Source organism: Anomalospiza imberbis, chromosome Z (assembly GCF_031753505.1).
Source record: "Anomalospiza imberbis isolate Cuckoo-Finch-1a 21T00152 chromosome Z, ASM3175350v1, whole genome shotgun sequence".
NCBI classification, from domain to species: Eukaryota; Metazoa; Chordata; class Aves; order Passeriformes; family Viduidae; genus Anomalospiza; species Anomalospiza imberbis.
Genome location: NC_089721.1, coordinates 22,328,634 through 22,347,725, shown reverse-complemented (window position 1 = coordinate 22,347,725; position 19,092 = coordinate 22,328,634). Strand labels below are relative to the sequence as shown.

Sequence of the window (19,092 nt, the reverse complement as noted above, 5' to 3'; positions counted from 1 at the left end):
GCCCCTGCCGTGTTCCCATTGGTCACTGTAGTACACGTCATCACCACGATGTCTGTACCCATTGGGTGGGAGGACTCCCCGTCTGCCCTGTCCCTCCCCTATTTCATCCCACTCCTCGGCATGCTCGAGGCCATTTGCGTCCATGTGAGGTTGGGAACGGGCCGCAGCTTTTCCACCGCAGCTCTCGCAGCCAGTAAAGCATCCAGCCGCCATGCGGACGGATTTGGATGAATTCCCTGCCTCTTTGTTTCTTCCCTCGTGCTGATGGCGAAGCGCGGCCAACAGCCCACCCCGGAGCGCGGCAACAAAAGCGCCTGGGAACTGCGGCGAGCCCCAGCCCCAACGAAAAGCTGAGACGCCCAAGCCGGGTGCTCGAGAGCTGACTGGGGCCGAGAAAAGTAACACGAAGCCGCAACTGACTACAGGCCTCCAACTGGATTCTGCTGCCCTGATCATGGTCCTCTGAGCTCTGCCATTCAGCCGGTCCTTGGTCCACTCCACTGTCCATTCATTGAAACCACATTTCCTGTGCTTTCCTGTGAGAATGTTGTGGGAGACGGTGTCCAAAGCCTTGCTGAAGTGGAGGCAGACAACATTCACTGCTCTCCCCTCATCTACCCATCCTGCCCTGCCATCACAGAAGGCTGTCAGATCGGTCAAGCATGATTTCCCCTTGGGGAATCCCTGCTGACTGCTCCTGATGACCTTCTTTTCTTCTGCATGCTTGGTGATGACCTCCAGAATGTTCTGTTCCATTGCCTTTCCAGGGATGGAGGTGAGGCTGACTGGCTGGTAGTTTCCTGGATCCCCCTCCTTTTTGCCAGTTTTGAAGATGGGAGTAACATTGGCTTTCCTTCAGTCATCAGGCCCTGTTGCTGTTTCCTATGATTTTTCAAAGATGGTGGAGAGTGGCTTAGCTACATCATCTGCCAGCTCCCTCAGTAAATGTGGGTGCATCTTATCAGGGCCTGTGGGTTTATGTGTGTTGGAAATCTGCACAGTTGATCTCTAACCAAATCCTTTATGACTGGGGAAAGTCTTCTTTTCTCCATCCTATCTCTCCTTGCCCCAAGGTCTGGGATTCCAGAGGGCTGGCCTCAATGGTTAACACTGAAGGAAAGACTACATTCAATAATTCTGCCTTCTCTTTGTCTTCCTTCACTGGGACAAATATATGATTCAACAGTGACCCCACATTCTCCCTAGTTTTCTTTTTGCTGTTAATGTATTTGTAGAAGCCCTGCTTGTTGTTCTTGATATCATTTAACAGACTTAATAGCAGGTGGGCTTGGGCCTTTATTGTCACATCCTTGCATACTCAGATGATGTCCGTATAGTCCTCCCATGTGACCTGCTGCTTTTCCCACCTCCCATAAATTTCTTTCTTGCGTTTGACATTTACCAGAAGCTCTGTGCTTATACATGCAGGTGACTTGCCCCTGCTTCCTGATGTCTTGGTGATGGGAATGTGCTGGACTTGAGGAAGTGATGCTTGAATATTGACCAGCTTTCTTGGATCCCTTCTCTAGAGCCCTAATCCATGACATTCTGTTAGGCAAGTCTTTGAAGAGGCTGAAGTTAGCTCTCTGGAAGATTAAGGTTCTAGTCCTGATTGCTGCTTTACCTCCCCTACACAGGATCTTGAGTTCCATGATCTCACGGTTGCTATAGGCAAGGCTGGCCTCAGCCTTCACGTCCTCAACCAATCCCTCCTGATTTGATCGTTGTCTTGGTTTAGAGACAAATTTTAGGAGAAAAATGCACTGGAATGAGTATTTCCTCTAAAGAGAAGGGCTTCAGTAATCTGTTTTTGCCAATGAGAAATGAATACCAGTGCATGAAAGTGAAAAAAACCTGCTTATAAACAAAGAATGGTGCCCACAAGGCACAGAAAAAAGAAAAGATTGAATAAATGCTAGATTTAGAAATTTTAGAGCCTTACCTCCCAACCCCCATCTGGAGATGTGGCTTAGAAGGAAAAAAATGGTGGCTGGCCCCTTTGTCTCAGGGAAGGAGAAAAAGGAGTTCACACCACAACTCAGGCAAAGCAAATGGGAACCTGCTGAACTTCTGGCGTTGGTGTCTTCCTTGCAGCAGATGAAGCTAGTGGATTTTGGTGTCCTTTCTCTTGTTGGCTCAGCCTTTTTTCCCCGAGGTCTTAGGCTCAGAGTAGCCCCCTGCTGGTCCACCGTCTCAGCAATTTGGATCTCCAACCAAAAATGCAGCAGAAACTGTTCAAGAAAAAACCAAAACATGGCTAAAAGGATTCTTGCTGCAGCCTTCAGGCCAGGGGAAAGGAAGAAAAAAAATCGTGCTTAAGCTAGCAAAAACTAATCTAGTGAAATCAAGAATGTGATGTCCTGGCCCACACCACAGTTGCCTTAAAGCTACAGCAGCTATTTCTGGGAATGAGGCAGATGATGAGAGAGTAGAGTATCATTCTAAAATCACCCCCAAGATAATAGTCCAGCAACATATCTTCATTGGCTCTTACACTGCATGCATCAAAAATTGTCTTCAGTGATCTTTAGGAATTTCCTGGACCATATGTGCTGGGCCACGTTGTCCTGCAAATACCATGATTGTTGAAGTCCCCAGGAAAACCAGGGCTTATGACAGTGAGGCTATTGCCAGCTGTCCATAGAAAGCCTCATCAACTTCTTCCTGCTCATCAGGTGGTCTACAAGTAAGCACCCACAACAGTATCACCCATATTAGCCTAATTCTTACCCATAAACTGTCAACTCATTTGTCTGCCCCTGAATAGAGCTTCAGTTGAGACAATCACTGCAATAAATCTTTGCCATAGCATTTCAAACTTGAATGCAAGAGATATATTAATCACCATGTGACCAAATGAAGGAATTGAAATAGGAAGCAGCATACTTTTATTAGGTCTAATGCAATGCTGCTCAGAACCTGAGCAGAGAAGGCCAAAGGCATCAAGCTGAGGTGACGTAGCAGCTCAAAGATCTTTCACTGTAGTAAATTAAGACAACATATTAACCATATTAGCCTAATTCTTACCCATAAGCTGTCAGCTCATTTGTCTGCCCTTGAATAGAGCTTGATACAATTCAGTTGCTTTCTTCCATGAAGAACAACTCTACCAGCTTGCCTCTCTGACCTATACTTTCTAAAAAATTCACAGCCATGCATGACATCATTCCAGTCATGTGAGCTATCCTACCATATCTCTGTGATTGCAATGAGGTGATGGCCTTGCAGCTACACATAGATTTCCAGTTCTTGTTTATTCCCCATGCTGCTGTGTGTGTACAGGCAACTTCAGAGAGGTAATCAAGCATCCAGATTCCCTAGATAGAGTGTAACAGGATTCATTGTAACCATGAACACCCTTGATATCATTAGCCCTGTGATTCTCATCTTGTGAAGCAGTCAAGGAACATCTGTTGATGCAGTGGTTGACATGACCTCATCCCTAGAAGGAAGCAATAGAATGATCATAGCCACTTCGGACCCTACCCCCTGAGTCCTGTATTCTAAAGTCCATCTCACCAAACTGGCCCGCATGCTGCCAAAGATTCTCTCGCCCTTTTTTAAACAGGTGGGTCTCATTCCTCCCTAACAGGCCACAATCATTTAAGCAAAACCCATTGTTATAAAAGCCAAAACCTTGATGGTGGCCAGGAAGCCAGATGTTGACCTGCACATTGTGGCTGCTTCTGGCTGTCTCTGTTTCTGTGACCAGGAAGATACATGAGAAGATGATTTGAGCACCAGTGTTTGTCACTTGTCTTGCCAGTGCATTATAGTCTTCTTTGATCCTGCCTATTTTTTGGCTTGTGGTATCATTTGTACCCATGTGAGAAAGGAATAGTGGGCCATGGTCCATGCTCTTGACAAATTGGGCTACCTTCTTGGCAGCATTATGGATCTTAGTCCCTGGTAGGTAACATTGCCTCTTGTAACTCTCAATTGGGCTGGTAGATGGTATCTTAAGAACCCTAAGAGAGTCACCTGCCACAATTACTCAGTGTTTCTTCTTACAGTAGTGACTATGTGCTGCTGGTCCAGATGTTCCTTGTTGGACTTGCTAATGGACATCTAAAGCCTTTAAAGCATCATATCTGTTTTGGTGTGGATGTTGGAGGATAGAGGTTGGACTTGAGTTCTGTACTTGTGGGTCACCGGGATCTAAGGTGTCTTACACTCAGTGATGTCCATTGTAGGTGTATGGTTTTGAAGCCATTTCTCTATCTCCATTTCAATCCTTTTAACACTGCACAGCCTGTTGCAATTTGTCCACCTTCTGCAGTAGTTGATCAAACTATGCACATTTTGTAGGTGTATGGTTTTGAAGCCATTGTAGGTGTATGGTCCATTGTAGGTGTATGGTTTTGAAGCCATTTCTCTATCTCCATTTCAATCCTTTTAACACTGCACAGCCTGTTGCAATTTGTCCACCTTCTGCAGTAGTTGATCAAACTATGCACATTTTGTGCAGGTACAAGCCTTTTCTCCAGTAGAAGTATCCATGCATCCATTGCAAGCTACCACCTGTACTCATGTCTCTTTCCTTACTCATTCCCTCAGTGGATGTATCAGTCGGACTTCTGTGGGGCTGTCTCAGTAGCCACACTTGTTTTGATTCTGAGACAAGTGCCCACCATTATGGTAGAGACCTAGAGCACTTAGCACTTACCTGAGGCATGGACCTACTTGTAGATTGCAGCACCCTCCCTGCTCACCCTGCTGCACAAATGGCCACACTACATCTTTTTGATGCTCCATGTTCTGGTCACTCGTGCTCCCTAAAGCTGATTAAATCTCCCACACTGCTCCTCGTAATGCTCACTCCACTTCTGACTGGTTAGTGAGAGCTACTGGGTCCTGAAAGGGCTTTGGGCTGCTGTTCAGGAATCCCCAAGTTCAAGAAACCTCTGGACAGCTTGGTCTCACCCCTGAAACTCACCCCCAAAACTTAATTCGGTTGCTGCTGCTTCCCTCCTGATTGACAATGGCCATATAGTCCAACTGCCTGTCCACTTCAGTACCAATAAGTTAAAGCATGTTATTAAGGGCATTGTTCATATGCCCTGAAACACTGACAGTCAGAGGACATTGACCACTCCTCTAGGAAACCCATTCTAGTGTTTGACCATTTTCTTGGTAAGGAAATGCTTCCTGATGTCCACTGTGAACCTTCTCAGGCACAATTTTCAGCTATTCTGTGAATTGCATTTCTGGATCCCAGGGACTTGCACACTAATTTGGACTCCTTTGAAAACACTGTAGAATGGTATTGATTGGAGAACAGGGTCTTTGGAATTCTCTAGCTATTTGCTTTCATTTGCCTTAAGATGCTGGCTGTGCATCTAGGACACTGTTGTCATGTGTTGTCTTAATTTACTACAGTGAAAGATCTTTGAGCTGGTACCTCACTTCAGCTTGATGCCTTTGGCCTTCTCTGCTCAGGTTCTGAGCAGCATTGCATTAGACCTAATAAAAGTGTGCTGCTTCCTACTTAATTTACTTCATTTGGTCACATGGTGATTAATATCTCTTGCATTCAGAGTTTGAAATGCTATGGCAAAGGTTTATTGCAGTGATTGTCTCAACTGAATCTCTGAGTCTGTGCTTGGTATGACTTGTGTTCAGCAGAGTGTAAACTCTAGCCTCTGATCAGATAAGCATTCAGGAAATCCAAGTGTCTGATCCTGTGTCTTTTGCAGTGTCCTCACTCTGTCACACACATGTATCAAAATACAGTGATGCTGTAGGGCATATTCTTGTTAGAAAAAGGTATTTACAGGCCATTTTAGTAACTGTCTTTCTTGAGACTTCCTGCCTTTTAGGTACATTTTGACAGGAAACCATATGGGAAACTAGAGATAATTTGACACTAAAAATACCAAGATTCTGAAAATGAAGAATGCTTTTTAGTCCCCTATCTTTGTGTTCAACAGACGATGTGAATGTGGTGGGACTTCAGGGAAATACTAATTTAAAAGTCAAGGAATTTTTAGAAATTGTTTTTATGTCCATATCTGTTTTGTGAAAAATTCTCTTACTTTTTAGGAAATTTCACATACCTACTCTGTCAGATGTCAGATGTCTTTTATATAGATAAACTATTGTACTTTCCTTGACCTGGTTACACTTAATTGTATTTAATTTCTGAAGTTTATGTTGAGGATTGCTCTTAAAACTCTTGGGTTTTGGTAGCCCAAGTTATCCATCCACTTGAGAAACTCATGCATGAAACAGTTCAAACAAGTATCTCTTTCAAGTATACAGAGACTGAAACTACATTCTTTATGTTCTATTTTGCAGGTAGAAAAAATAACTGGCCACCTCTCCCTGAGAATTTTCCTGTAGGTCCTTGTTTTTACCAGGATTTTTCAGTAGACATTCCTGTAGAATTCCAGAAGACAGTAAAGATTATGTACTATTTGTGGATGTGTAAGTATTTTATTTTTTAAGAAAAATAAAATGCCTATTCAAACTTGGTAATATATACCTGCTACTTTGGCTTTTGGAGCATCTATAATGAAGAATTATTTTAAATCCAGAAGCCAAATACTGAAGAAAAATTTTATGTTAACTTCTTTTTTAAACGTATTGAATTACATCATAAAAGCTTCCACAGAAGAAAAGGAGGATTATCCGAGGGCAATTTGGTTCTAATTTATTGCAATTGTCTGGTTTAAGTTTCTCCAGTTGTAAAATGAACTTTGACCATTTATTAACTTAGAAATAATTTTACTGGTTTAAAAAATCAGCTAATATGTTAAGGAATAAATCTCACAACTAATGTTAATAGACTTTTGAGTTCAAGATGTATAATATGCATTTGCTTTAATATACATAATTTTATATAGTTTAATATAGCTTTAATCTATAGCAAAGGCTTAATATCATTTTACCCTATTTTAAGAAATAGTGTCAATTAGCTGAAGAATCAGTCCATGTTAAAACTATCCTATGTAGGCAAAGAATACTCTACCCCATCTTTGTAGGATTCATTTTGCCCTCACTGGGGGGCTGTGTTTTTACTGGAGAAATGCTGGATTAAAGAAGTGTGCAGATGCCATTCTTGTTTCTTCTGCCTTGTACACTTTCATTGATCAAGCCTAATAAATACTCTGATGAAATTTCAAGATTTAGATGCTTTGATGCCTTTAATATATTTTCAGCCTTCCTAAGAAAATATGGATTTCAGATGTTTTCTGAACTTTTTTTCATAGCTTAAGATGTAGTTAGGAAATCTCCATCATTTTACACGTTACTCTGGTAATGTTATTGCTGTGATTGAACAACGTAATTGAAACACCTCAAATGAGCAGACAGCATTGAATCAAATCAATTTCACTTCATCATAATTTACAGCTTTCTCTGTTCGTTGCTAGATTGTTAATCTTCAGATAAGCAACTACAGAGCGTATGACTGGTCACTCTCATAAAATTGACAGATAATTGAGATGTATATGAAATCTAAGGTGAAATACTCAGAATTTTAGGATGGTTACCAATTCTAGCCATTCCCAGGACTGAGTTCTGAAAGTGCATATGCTTCAAATATGAGGTGAAATTGGGCAGTTAGAATTGGAATATTAATACTCTTCTTAATTTTCCTTTTTATGGCAACAAGTAAAGGAAGAAGCAATATTATATTATTTCAAAATATATAGGAGCTGTGCTTTTATACTGACATGACTGCTTGTCTTATAGGTAGACTGAGGTTTCAACCAAGTCTTCTTGCACTTCTTGTTCTTTAGCTGTAGTGCTCTCTGACTTATATGTATTACTCAGGAAGGCAGGAACAGGGCATAGTAAAGGAAAAGAAAGACAAAATCTATTTCATGGTTAAAAAAAGAAAGATAAAAAAGATTGGGTATAGAACCCCATCCCTTAGGGTGGGCTGTTGAATTAGCTCTTTTAGCATCTATGTGCTTTGACTAATTTCTCATTGACTGTTTATCCTCTGAGAAGGTACTTATTCCCATAGTAGACCTGCATCTACTTGCCTCTTTTTTTTCCTCTTCCAGAACTTCCTATATCTTGTAAGTTCTAGGGGTTCTGTGAACATAATCACATTTGGATAAATCTAGTACTGCATTCTCAGCATTTTATAAAGTAGGTCCTTTTGCTTTATAGTACCCCTGGGAACAAACTTACTAGTTTAGTTTTCTGTTTTTCCACAGTTAGCATTAATTTGATATCATCATTCTTGGTTTTTATATCTCTGAGGAAACTTCTTTACCTGTGTAAGATCCATATGCTCTTCCTTTCATGAGAAGACAACTCTGTTTGTATCCCTATTTCATTGACTCATCCCTCTTTTCTTTTTATATCAGAAGTCGGAGTTTTCTAATTCTTTGATGTGTTTTATCTTTGCACATTTTTTCCCCGGGGGAGAGACTTTTTTAACAGTCTCAGTGCTCACATGTTTTTGTGAACTATAACAATCAATTAGCAATGACTTTTCACAGTTGCCATTGGAGCCTTTCTATTCTATCTTGGCATTTTGGCCATTGGCGCTTTAAGGGCTTGCACATGAAAATGAGAGTTTTCCTAGCTCATTAGCACTGAGCAGTGATGTTTAGATCTTTTTGTGCTATTACTGTGTCCAGTGTCAAGTACAATGTCTCTTGACTTGTGTTAACAGTCAAAAACAGGCTCAAAAGCATGTTTTCAAGCTACTTTCCCCACAAGCTGATAGCATGTGCCAAATAAACACCACTTTGATTTTCAAAGAATATTTCTTATTTGAAGTTACAAACAGAAGAGATTCTGGTGGAAGAATAATACCCTGAAGTGCCAACTTTTTTTCTTTTTCTGTTCAGGAGAGTTTCATCTCATCCTCTGTCTGAGGATATGATAGATGGTGTGTGTGTATATATCTATATCTATATCTATATCTATCTATCCACATATATATATATATATATATAAAAATCAGTCTGTGTAGATGCTTTTTCTGCCTGTCCCTGAGAACCTCCAATCATAGACACTTCACAAACTCCCTCCAAGCCTGTTATAATGCATTGCTGTCTTTTAGAATTAGGAGATGTTTCTTGGTATATTAATTTAATTCTCCCCTCCCGTGTTTGATCTTTTGAGTTCTATCTACTGTTGCTATGGAAAATGCATTTATCCCTATTAGTCATCTTCTTTTGCCTTACCTAGCATATTTATTCTAGAAGGCCTTGAGAGGGTATTGGTATTGTCAGCATGCTGGTGTTTTGTTTAAAATGCTGTTTTCTTTAAATGTTTAAAATTTTTAAAACTTTAACTTTAGCAGTTGTAATAATTTATTGTTTAAACATAACTTAATTAAGACTATTTTGCTTTTGCTTCTACAGTCCATACAGTGACACTGTTTCTTAATATCTTTGGATGTTTGGCCTGGTTTTACGTTGATGCTACACGAGGGGTTGATTTTGGATTGAGTATTCTCTGGTTCTTGCTTTTTACTCCTTGTTCTTTTGTCTGCTGGTACAGACCACTTTATGGAGCTTTCAGGTAACAACTTCAGCTTGATTTAAAATATTTAAAAACTTGTCAAAATGCATTAACATTCCAGAATTTGCTTGATTATCATGATGATAATCCTTTAAAGTGCTTTCATTAGAAATAAAGAGTATGTTAGCCATTAATTCAGTTTTTGAATTTGAAATACAGATGCCAGTAGTTAATGATATCATGGAATAGCCTTTAAAATATTTACTGTTTTTACCATAGACAAAATATTTGTCAGAAATCCTTAACTTTGTTGAAGTTAATAAGAGCTGGTAACAGTTGCAAAGAACGTTCTCTCTCATTAAATCTCTGTTTCTACACACCAAGAATTTGAGCAGATTGGTAGCCAATAGTGTCTTAATTTTTTTGCTTCCTGAATGAACTTCATAAATAGCTATTCTTAAAATCTTGTATTTTAAGTGATAGACACCTAAAGTATCTGTAATTGAAATAGCATGAGATTATTAAGAATTAGTAGAGCAGGTAGTATTAGTAGAGCAGACTAGTATTTTTCTTAGTCTTAGCAATCTTTGCAAACCTCAGAAACATAAGGTGTGTGATTAAGAATAGAATGGTGTGTTTGCATGCAAAACTAAACCTTTTCTTATTGAAGATCAGCATGTAGAGATTTCAACTCCTGAAACTTTGGGTTGGTTTTTTTTTTTTACAGTGAAGTCATTCAGGATGTTCTCAGTTAATATACCCTTATTCTTGCATTAAAAGACTGATGGCCAGAAGTTGCAATTAACTGTGAAACTGTAACACTTAGACTGCAGGAAGTGTTTCTTTTTGCTAACTAAGGAGGTATTGCAATACCCACAAATCTTTGAGGAATCATATAGTTTAACTTGCATTTCTTGTCTAGTAAATCCATAGCTTTTCTTAGAGAAAATTGGTTGGTTGAGAAAGGAGAACTCTACTTACATATTCAACTTTCAGTCAGTTGCTCAGCTGAAAGTGAAATAGTTATTGAACTGAACTGGTTGTATAGAAATTATGAACTCCCTTCTGTAGGAAGAGCTGTTAAGGACAAAATCTGGTTTTGTAACTTAACTAAATGATTTCTACTTTCTTAAGAACTGTAGTAGGAAGCATATCATATGGTCAGTAGTTTTAACAGTAGTAAGTCGGATCTTCGTTGTAAATTTGCCTGTACATTTATATTTGGCTGGTTTTTTGTTTTATTTTAAGTTTTTGTAAGGCTGGCATTTTAGTAATTTAACCAGGAAATGCATTTTGTACATTTTACTTTAAAGTAACAGCTGCTTCAGTATTATGGTGTGCCATGTGTTTCAGTATGTCCATATGAGATCTTAGTTCCTTTCACAAGTTAAATATTCTCTTCCCATCTTGCCATCACTCTGAACTTCACTCTGAAAGTGGAGCAGAATACAAACTTAAATGGTTAGTTGAAGGGCTCTGCTCTGGGCTGAACAGAACTATTCTCACCTTTCTTAGAGATGCAGGTGGCAAAATCACTATCTTAAAGAAGAAAGAGCAGCTCTTGTAAATAAACACTCTAAAAAACCACAGAATTGCTGGTACTTCAGGTCACTTCATAAGTGAAAGTACTTACCATGTAGTTAATACAGTAAAAAGTTAGATTGGTACTACAGAATATGAATAAAAATAATGAATTTTTTGGCTGTTTTAATCTTTTTTCCCCCACCTCTTTCAGGAGTGACAGTTCATTCAGGTTCTTTGTGTTCTTCTTTGTATATATCTGTCAGTTTGCTGTACATGTACTTCAAGCTGCAGGGTTTCAAAGATGGGGAAACTGGTGAGTACTCTGTTTGCCATAGTGTTGTACTGTCTGTAAGACAAACACTCTTACTTGAAGTAACAACTGCAATATGGTCTTGTGTTTTCAAAGGAATAATTTTGTGTTCACTGCCATGTTACATTTAACTCTCAAAGCTTTTTTGGAGTCCTCTTGACTAGGAGAAGTGAGTGAAATGTATCCAAAGAATACAACAGAATGTACATGAATGTATCCAACAGAATACTTCTATTACTAGGCTGGTCAAAATTTTATCCTTCAATTTAAACCACTTTGAACTTACTCTTTCATACACTACCTCCTCTATTTTGGTGGTATAAGGAGTTATTACTTGTTCTGTATTTAAGGTAAAGGAAAGAAAAATTTAGATATCAATAATATATTGTTTGCATATTTTTTGTATTGTTAGGTATTTCTAATTATATTGCTATACTTCCTACTTATTGAGAAATTTATGGCTAAAATTTGTAGAACGACTTAACAAGACATTTGGGTGAATACAGTGGTATATCTTGGATAATATTTGAAAAGTGCATTTGTTTGAGTCACATCCATATTCTGTAATAAGCTGATCTTTCTATTAAATGTTTGCAAATATATAAGCTTTTACATGAAGCTTATATGTATATTACCTTTTATTTGAGTCTTTGAGGACTAATATTTAGATTTTACAAGGAGAAACTATGGGGAATCGGTCACTGTCCTTGAACTAAAGGAATTAATTAAAAGCAAGGTTGTAGTAGCCAGTTGGTAACATGAAGAGACATGAGTGGCAGTGCTGTAGCTGGGTAATGACACTTCCCTCTATCAGTGCTTTTTGCTGCAAACCTCGCAATATATGCAAGGCAGACAAAACAGTATTGCTTTAGAATTGTTGTGAGGAAAGATCCTGCTTTATTATTTTTTCTTTGGAATCCTCTATTGCGTATTCATCCAAGACCTGGAAGTGTGCTTTTAATCATACTTGGGGAAGGAGTACTGAAAGTAGCCAGATCATCAGAAAATCCTAATTACAGTTCAGATTTTGGGGTTTAGTGGTATATTACAGTGGGACGCAGCAGATATCAAAGTAGTGTGAAGCAGGTAGGGGAAAGTTTTAAGGTTTGGATTAACATAATTTTTTTTTTTTTTTTTTTTTTTTTTTTTTTTATAATGTGAAAAATCTTATTCATCTTAATGCTGTTCATAAGGCAACCTGCGTTTTTAGTTTTCAGGTCTGAAACTGTTGGTATCTGTCGCTCTCAGGCTGCGGCCACTGAGATGGGATGGCGCTGGCTAGCAGGTCTCTTTTGGTGGCCAGGGAGAGCCACGAGAGTGGCCACTCCAGAGTCTGAGATGAGAGCAGCTGGTAGTGGTGTAGGCAGCTGCGTGGGTAAAACTGCCTGACTGAGAGACTAGGATCCCAAACAAAGAAATGAGGGAGAGGACACTTGTGTGACAAGCCAAGGAAACTTTATTCCTGATGGGAGTCAGGGACAAGTGCCACCCAAACAATATTCAGTAGCAATTTATAAAGGGTGTAGGCCTGTATAGGAGTGGTTTGGGAACAACCAATAGAGGAAAACTTAGGGAGGAGTGGAGGGTTTACAGCAACCAATGGGAAATAAACAAGGGAGGGACAAGATCTCAGGGACAAATCCTCTGTGGGGTATAGGGTAACTGACAGGGAACATTCCCGAAAAACTGGGTGGGGGGATAAAGACTGACTGGGGAGGTGGGTTGTACAACTTGGATTGACATAGCTATATATGGACAACTGGGGAGGAGCAGGGGGATTGGCAGGTGGAGGGACAGGCAAAAGGCGGTAAACTTTGGGGTAAACAACTTGGGAGAAACCAACTGTGAGGGACAAGAATAGGGGTACATGGAACGAACCAACTGAACCAATTAACACTAGATAAGTAACTAAGCAATTGTAAAACCACATAAAACATGAACACATAAAATGTGAAAACACTGACTACCACAGTATCTGTTGGGATTTCAATTTTGAACAATGGGGAAATGCTTGAAGTAGATACTTACATAGCAGTTTTTTTTCCCACTGGTTCATCTGATGTTCTCTACTTAAAAAAATTAAATTAACCTAGTTGAGAAAGCATCACTGTGTGGATACAATTAAATTAATCTTCACATAGAAGCTCTGCATGTGTGGTAGTCTCCTATTCTGTATTTTATAGAAGTTAGAAACTATCTTTTTGGGGATATTTTCTCACCTATGAATTCATGTAGTCTTGAATCAATCTGAAATGACCGTATAACAAAACAACCTCAAGAAGTTGGGAGGCAGCACTCTAATTTTGCTGTGATTTTGCTCAAGGAGAATAATATTTACAACAATTTTTCATACAGTTTCACTTCATTTTCTGTGAAAAAAATGGAAATTAAATTTTAAAAGCTTATCATAGAACCAGAATATGCTTATGTAAGATTCCCATGAATTTTATTCAAAAATAGTCAAAATGGTTCAGAACCAGGAGGTTATGAAGTTTTCTTTGGCGAGGGTATCTTTGATTAAATGGTTCATATGCTGTACTAGTAAAATTTGTTATTTTTCCTTCCTTCAGTGGGTGGATTTCATCTCTTACTGGACTTAATAAGAGTATTCCTGTTGGCATTATGATGATAATCATAGCTGCACTTTTCACAGCATCTGCTGTTATCTCACTAGTTATGTTTAAAAAGGTAAGTTACATATTATTCCCCTCTTGTTTCCTGTGTTTGATTTGGTTTTTGCTTTCTGTCCTGAGAGAGGTACTCTTTCACAAAGTAGTGGGGATTAAATTACATTCTTCAAGGTGAGCCTTGCCTATTAACATTTTACAGTTCTGTTCATACTGTTGTGGAGTTACAAAATGCTGTTTGTATGATGCAGGTATTTTCTGCAGATGGGGAAGGATAGCTCTGAATTAGAGAACCTGAGAGGTAACCCCACCACAAAGGAGTAGGTGAAAGCACTAGACACTGTGAATGTAGCTGTAGATGCCAGGTTGTCCATCAGGCGCAGAGAAGTGTGACTGAAATGATTGCTATGTTACAGCTCTTACCAAATCTTACCATTGAAATCAATAGAAGAGAGAGATGCTCAGCATCTCAGAAAAGGATCTCTTTTTTTTTAATATTTTATTGCCAGCTAATGATGTAGGAGAATGAAAACTCAAGGAAATAAACTCTTTCTCTATGGTTACTTCTGGTGAATTTCCACCCAGAAGATCTAAGTATAGATACTGATGCTCTATTAAGTCTTTGAGATAAATGTAACTTTGAATTCTGATGCTAATGTGCTGGCTGGATTCCAGTAATTCCAACTCAGTTACAGTTAGGTTTAAAGATTTTACACATACACAAATTCTTTTGACCTGTTCACAGTCAAACTAGAAATTATAAGTGTGTGTGCCTGGAGATGTCCTTTCTTGTCTTCTGTAGAAATACTCTATAGATGAGAAGAAACAAGCAAGAAAAAAATATGATGGAATAAGTTTTACACTTTTCTTACTGTATGCATCCAGATTCTTTGCAAAAATCTGCATATTCATATATGACTTGGTTTATCTTTATGGATGAGAAATAGTCACTTTTATAACAGAGAAACAAGTTAATGTTAATTTTCCTGCTACACTGGACTGAAAATGTCTTCATAATATTATTTGACAACTTTTCAAACTTTTTGTGACTTAACTGAGTCACAAACAGCATTTGAAATTTAATACTCAGATAATTAAAAGTTAATCAGGATATTTGGTCTGTTTTTGTTGGTTTTTATTTTGTCATACACCATATTGTTAAGAGTGTTTGAAAGTCATATTGTTCATTCCTCTGGTTATTATGCAGAGCTATTGGTGATCACACTATTTCTGCAAATGTCTGTGTCATTAGGATATTTTGAAACTTTTAATATTCAGTCAGAGTGTAGCTTACTTTTGTAACCAGTCAGAGTAACTGAAATGTTTCTAAATATTATTGTAGAGAAAAACTCACCAAATATACATCACACATTTTAGTGAACATGATGAGACCCCTCTGAACGTGCAGATAATTAGAGGTATCCCCCACAGTCAAATTGTGTGTGCAAAAGGAAAGATTTGTGGGAAAAAATTCCATGTTCTCATCTCTGGATTCACTCAAACACATGAACAAATCACATTTCCCCACCTCACAGCTCCACTTTGCATTGAGACTTTGCTGTTGGTCTACTAAGAAATTGGAAGCGGGGCACCGTTTTCTCAGTGCTTTTCCCCTCCGTAGGTGCACGGGCTGTACCGCACAACTGGCGCGAGCTTTGAGAAGGCGCAGCAGGAGTTTGCCACCGGAGTGATGTCCAACAAAACTGTACAAACTGCTGCGGCCAACGCTGCCTCAACAGCAGCCACCAGTGCAGCTCAGAACGCCTTCAAGGGTAACCGGATGTAGAGAAACAAAGTCACCTCAGTTCTCTTCAACTGTTCTTTATTTTCCAGTCACTTACTGTATTCCCTAAATGCCTAGATCCAAATTCACGCAGCATGTTTGTTTCTTCTGCAGCTCTGCATGGGTCAAATGGGAAATGGTTGGTTTATTTTATTATAAATTTATTTATTTTAAGAAGAAAACAATTTTTTCCCCTTCTTTAACATGTTGAATTCTGCCATGTAAAGCTTTACATATTTTATGGAGGAAAAATAATTTCAAGAATTGGCCTGAGAATGAACTCTGGTATATAATGATCAAATCAATGTAGTAAGAATCTGGAAGGTTTTTTAGCAATTCACTCCAGTATTTTTTTTTTAAGTACAGGAAAGCAGTTAGAATGAATTATTTTTCTTTGCAAAAACTGATTTCCCTATTTCTACCATAAGAAGGGGTAATAAGTGGTCAGTAAGAAGTGACTGAGAGATATAGTTAGGTTTGACTACTGTTTTTGCACTTTCAGCAGCTGCTGGGGGTCAAATAGAAGTAAGGCAGAGAGTATAAATTATTTTCTTGTTTGGTTTTGTTTTCTTTTTATTAGGTAAGTCTTTTGATATAAACCTGTAAGTTTGCATGAATACTGTTGAGTTACTGATCTTGTTTAAGTAGTGTTTTGGTCCATGAATTACCTGCGCCACTTTATAGCATTTATTTGTATGTATTTCCATGGAGTATTCTCTACCTGTGAGAAATTACTATGGGGCATAAACATTCTCTGTAATAGAATAATTCAGTTTAAGGAAGTTAACTGGTGATTTAAATCACAGAGCTAAATGATTATATATTTGCTAATTTTAACTTCAGTATTCACATATCCCCTGTCCCTCTTCTATGTGCAGTGGTATTTTTGTTTTATTTTGGATTTTTTTAGTTAGTTTTGTTGGGTTTTTTTCAAGTATAGATTTATATTTACCAGTGGTACTAAATCTCTTGCCTGGACAGTCACTCTGTTTACTGCCTGTCCAAAACACTATATATACAATATTTAATTTTTTAACAGGAATATTGTCTAAAACCAGGCTCTTGAAGCAATGGCATTTAATGGATATTTGAATGAATTTTAATATTAACTCAGCCATCTCTGTGATGTGATTTAAGATATAGGAAAAAAGCTTCTAAACTATTTTGATTCGACAAAGGGTGAGATGTTTATCTTTAATAAAGTTAAATTTTAACTCATTGAATTGGAGGCCTAAGAGATTAGATTCATGCTGTGAAACTAACAATCCAAAATGGTACATACCATCACAATATTCTAGAATATAATATCATCAGAACTTGGTATAGTATGAGTTTCTCTGCTTTGAAGACCTTACATTTTTGGATTGCCTCATGAGACTTACATACAATACTTACACAGTTTTTCAAAATCTTCCAGAAAATGGCAAGGTGACATCCCACAGCCTGTGTAAGTACACACCATGTCTGAAATTAATTCAGCTCTTAAGGTGAATCATAACAAAGCATAAAGTTCTGAGGTCCCTCTACATTCTGAAAGTGGACTGAATTTCAATACACTGTATTCTGTTTCAATACACTGTATTCATAATAACAGAAGCTCATTTAAAAACATACTTCCCTAGCTTAATCCTTGAACCAGTAATATACTGTTAGCATGATTTCTCCTATTAGTCTCCTTTAATTTACTAATTTCTTTAAACCACACTTGAATTTGAAAAAACGTCATAGTTTCACCTATGCTGAAGTTCACATTAATGAATATACTTGCTTAAATGTTCTATCTAACAAGGCTGTTAAAATGTCATAATAGTGGACATGCTAACATTGAACTTAAATTTCCATGGAATGTTTTTAAAGCTTTCCAGATGAAAGTAACTGTTTTCTGCTGAGATAGGGGGACCATCATTCTAGAAGCTATATATCAAGATTGTTCTTTTCATATTTTAAACTTAACTTGAGGGTTGTATCTAGGAACTCTGCTGTGGATTACTTTTAAATCTAAATTTAGGGAATTCTTTTGGTATCTCTTGGATTGGAATCCTAGGGACATCATCCTTTCAATTTAACTGAAGTTGAAGATTATATTGTTGAAGATAATAGCATAGATTACTGGAAAAAAACACCAAACACATTAGAAATAAAACCTGAATTTGACAGGTAGATTTTTTTTCTCAAGTGTTTGAAGGTTCTTTGAGAAAACATATTGTAGTGTTCTGTGTTTAAGAATTGTTGATTTGTAGTATCATGGGTTGAATGTACAGATTTAAGCCTTCTGAGTGAAATTCAGGGTTGTGTCACATGTGAATTCCTTAAATCAGAAATCTGTGACACTTTGCGGCCCAAAAGGGAGGGAAAAGTTTGTTTAGCTTTGACAACAGAAGGCTGAAATTTGTCAAAAATATTTTGTACCTAACAAAAATTAGATTTTATGCTCTCTTATTAATCAGAGTATGGCGCCCACTTGAGTTGTCTTTTTGTAGTATTGTGACAAACAGAGTACAAGGTATGAAGTTTAAACACTGGAATGTCAGTAGTCTTTGATTTGTAAGTTAGGAGTTGTTTTTATTTATCTGAAGATGTTTGTATATTTTGTAAATTATTAACAATGTTCTGCCATCCTGGTGAATGTCATGGTTCTGTACAAATGCACTTCTTCTGTCCCTCTGTTGCATGTCTGGGTAGTTCAAAAGTTTTGTATATTTATTGTATTAACACAGTGTCATAGAATAAAAAAAGACTTTTTTCTTAGGTGTTCGCTCTGTATAGTTTTGACCAATAATGGGGATTTTTCTTCTAACAGTCAGGGTAATGTGCAGGGACGATGATCTATGTAAAAGTCTGACTTGCTTTTTATAATTATGTATATAGATGCTATATTTCTGCTGAAATGGTGAAGCAAAATGTCCTCTTTCAATAAATCTTGTTAAAGAGAATTAGTCTACTCAACTGTTACGAAGAAAATTCTTAAAATACTTGCAGCTTACCTTCTTGTGCTGTAAACTCACAAGGGTTAAAATTAAACATGCTCTGTCATGACTGAATGGAATTCTACAGGTGTTAAGTGACTCTTAAAACATTATTGAAAGTAAAATGAAGTTGCTGAAAAAAGCTTTGCTTTGGTAGTATTTATTTTCCTAATTTCTGCCAGTGAATCAACATTTCTTTGTCACTGCTGTCCTGCTTTTTCCTTTCCTTTTTTTTAGGTCACTAGCACAATCTGTTGATGTTTTTTCATGTAATGTCAGTTGCAGCACCTGCTCTCTAGTACTCAATTTTACTACTGGGTCTCCTCTGAAGGGCTGAATGGCTTAATATAGATGACTGTGATGTAGGTAAGTTTGCAAATGCATGATGCATATTAATGCAATGATATAGTGAACAGTGCTCTGAGGTGCAGTCAGGATTATTTTGGCAGCTGG

At 37.9% G+C, this 19,092-nt stretch overlaps 1 protein-coding gene across 3 annotated transcripts in view; it reads left to right on the top strand.

The window, feature by feature from the left end:
• SCAMP1 (secretory carrier membrane protein 1) overlaps positions 1-18,781 on the top strand; it is a 39,537-nt gene extending 20,756 nt beyond the window's left edge. The window contains exons 5-10 of one of the 3 annotated variants that reach the window (XM_068176764.1): positions 6,298-6,426; positions 9,330-9,489; positions 11,165-11,266; positions 13,834-13,951; positions 15,512-15,662; positions 18,542-18,781. In XM_068176764.1, coding sequence (XP_068032865.1) covers positions 6,298-6,426; positions 9,330-9,489; positions 11,165-11,266; positions 13,834-13,951; positions 15,512-15,662; positions 18,542-18,567 — 686 coding nt within the window. In that variant the 3' untranslated portion in view covers positions 18,568-18,781. Of the gene's footprint in view, positions 1-6,297; positions 6,427-9,329; positions 9,490-11,164; positions 11,267-13,833; positions 13,952-15,511; positions 15,841-18,541 lie in introns of those variants that run through there. The other 2 variants (XM_068176766.1, XM_068176765.1) reach the window with 2 other exon arrangements.
• The last annotated feature ends 311 nt before the right edge of the window (positions 18,782-19,092 follow it).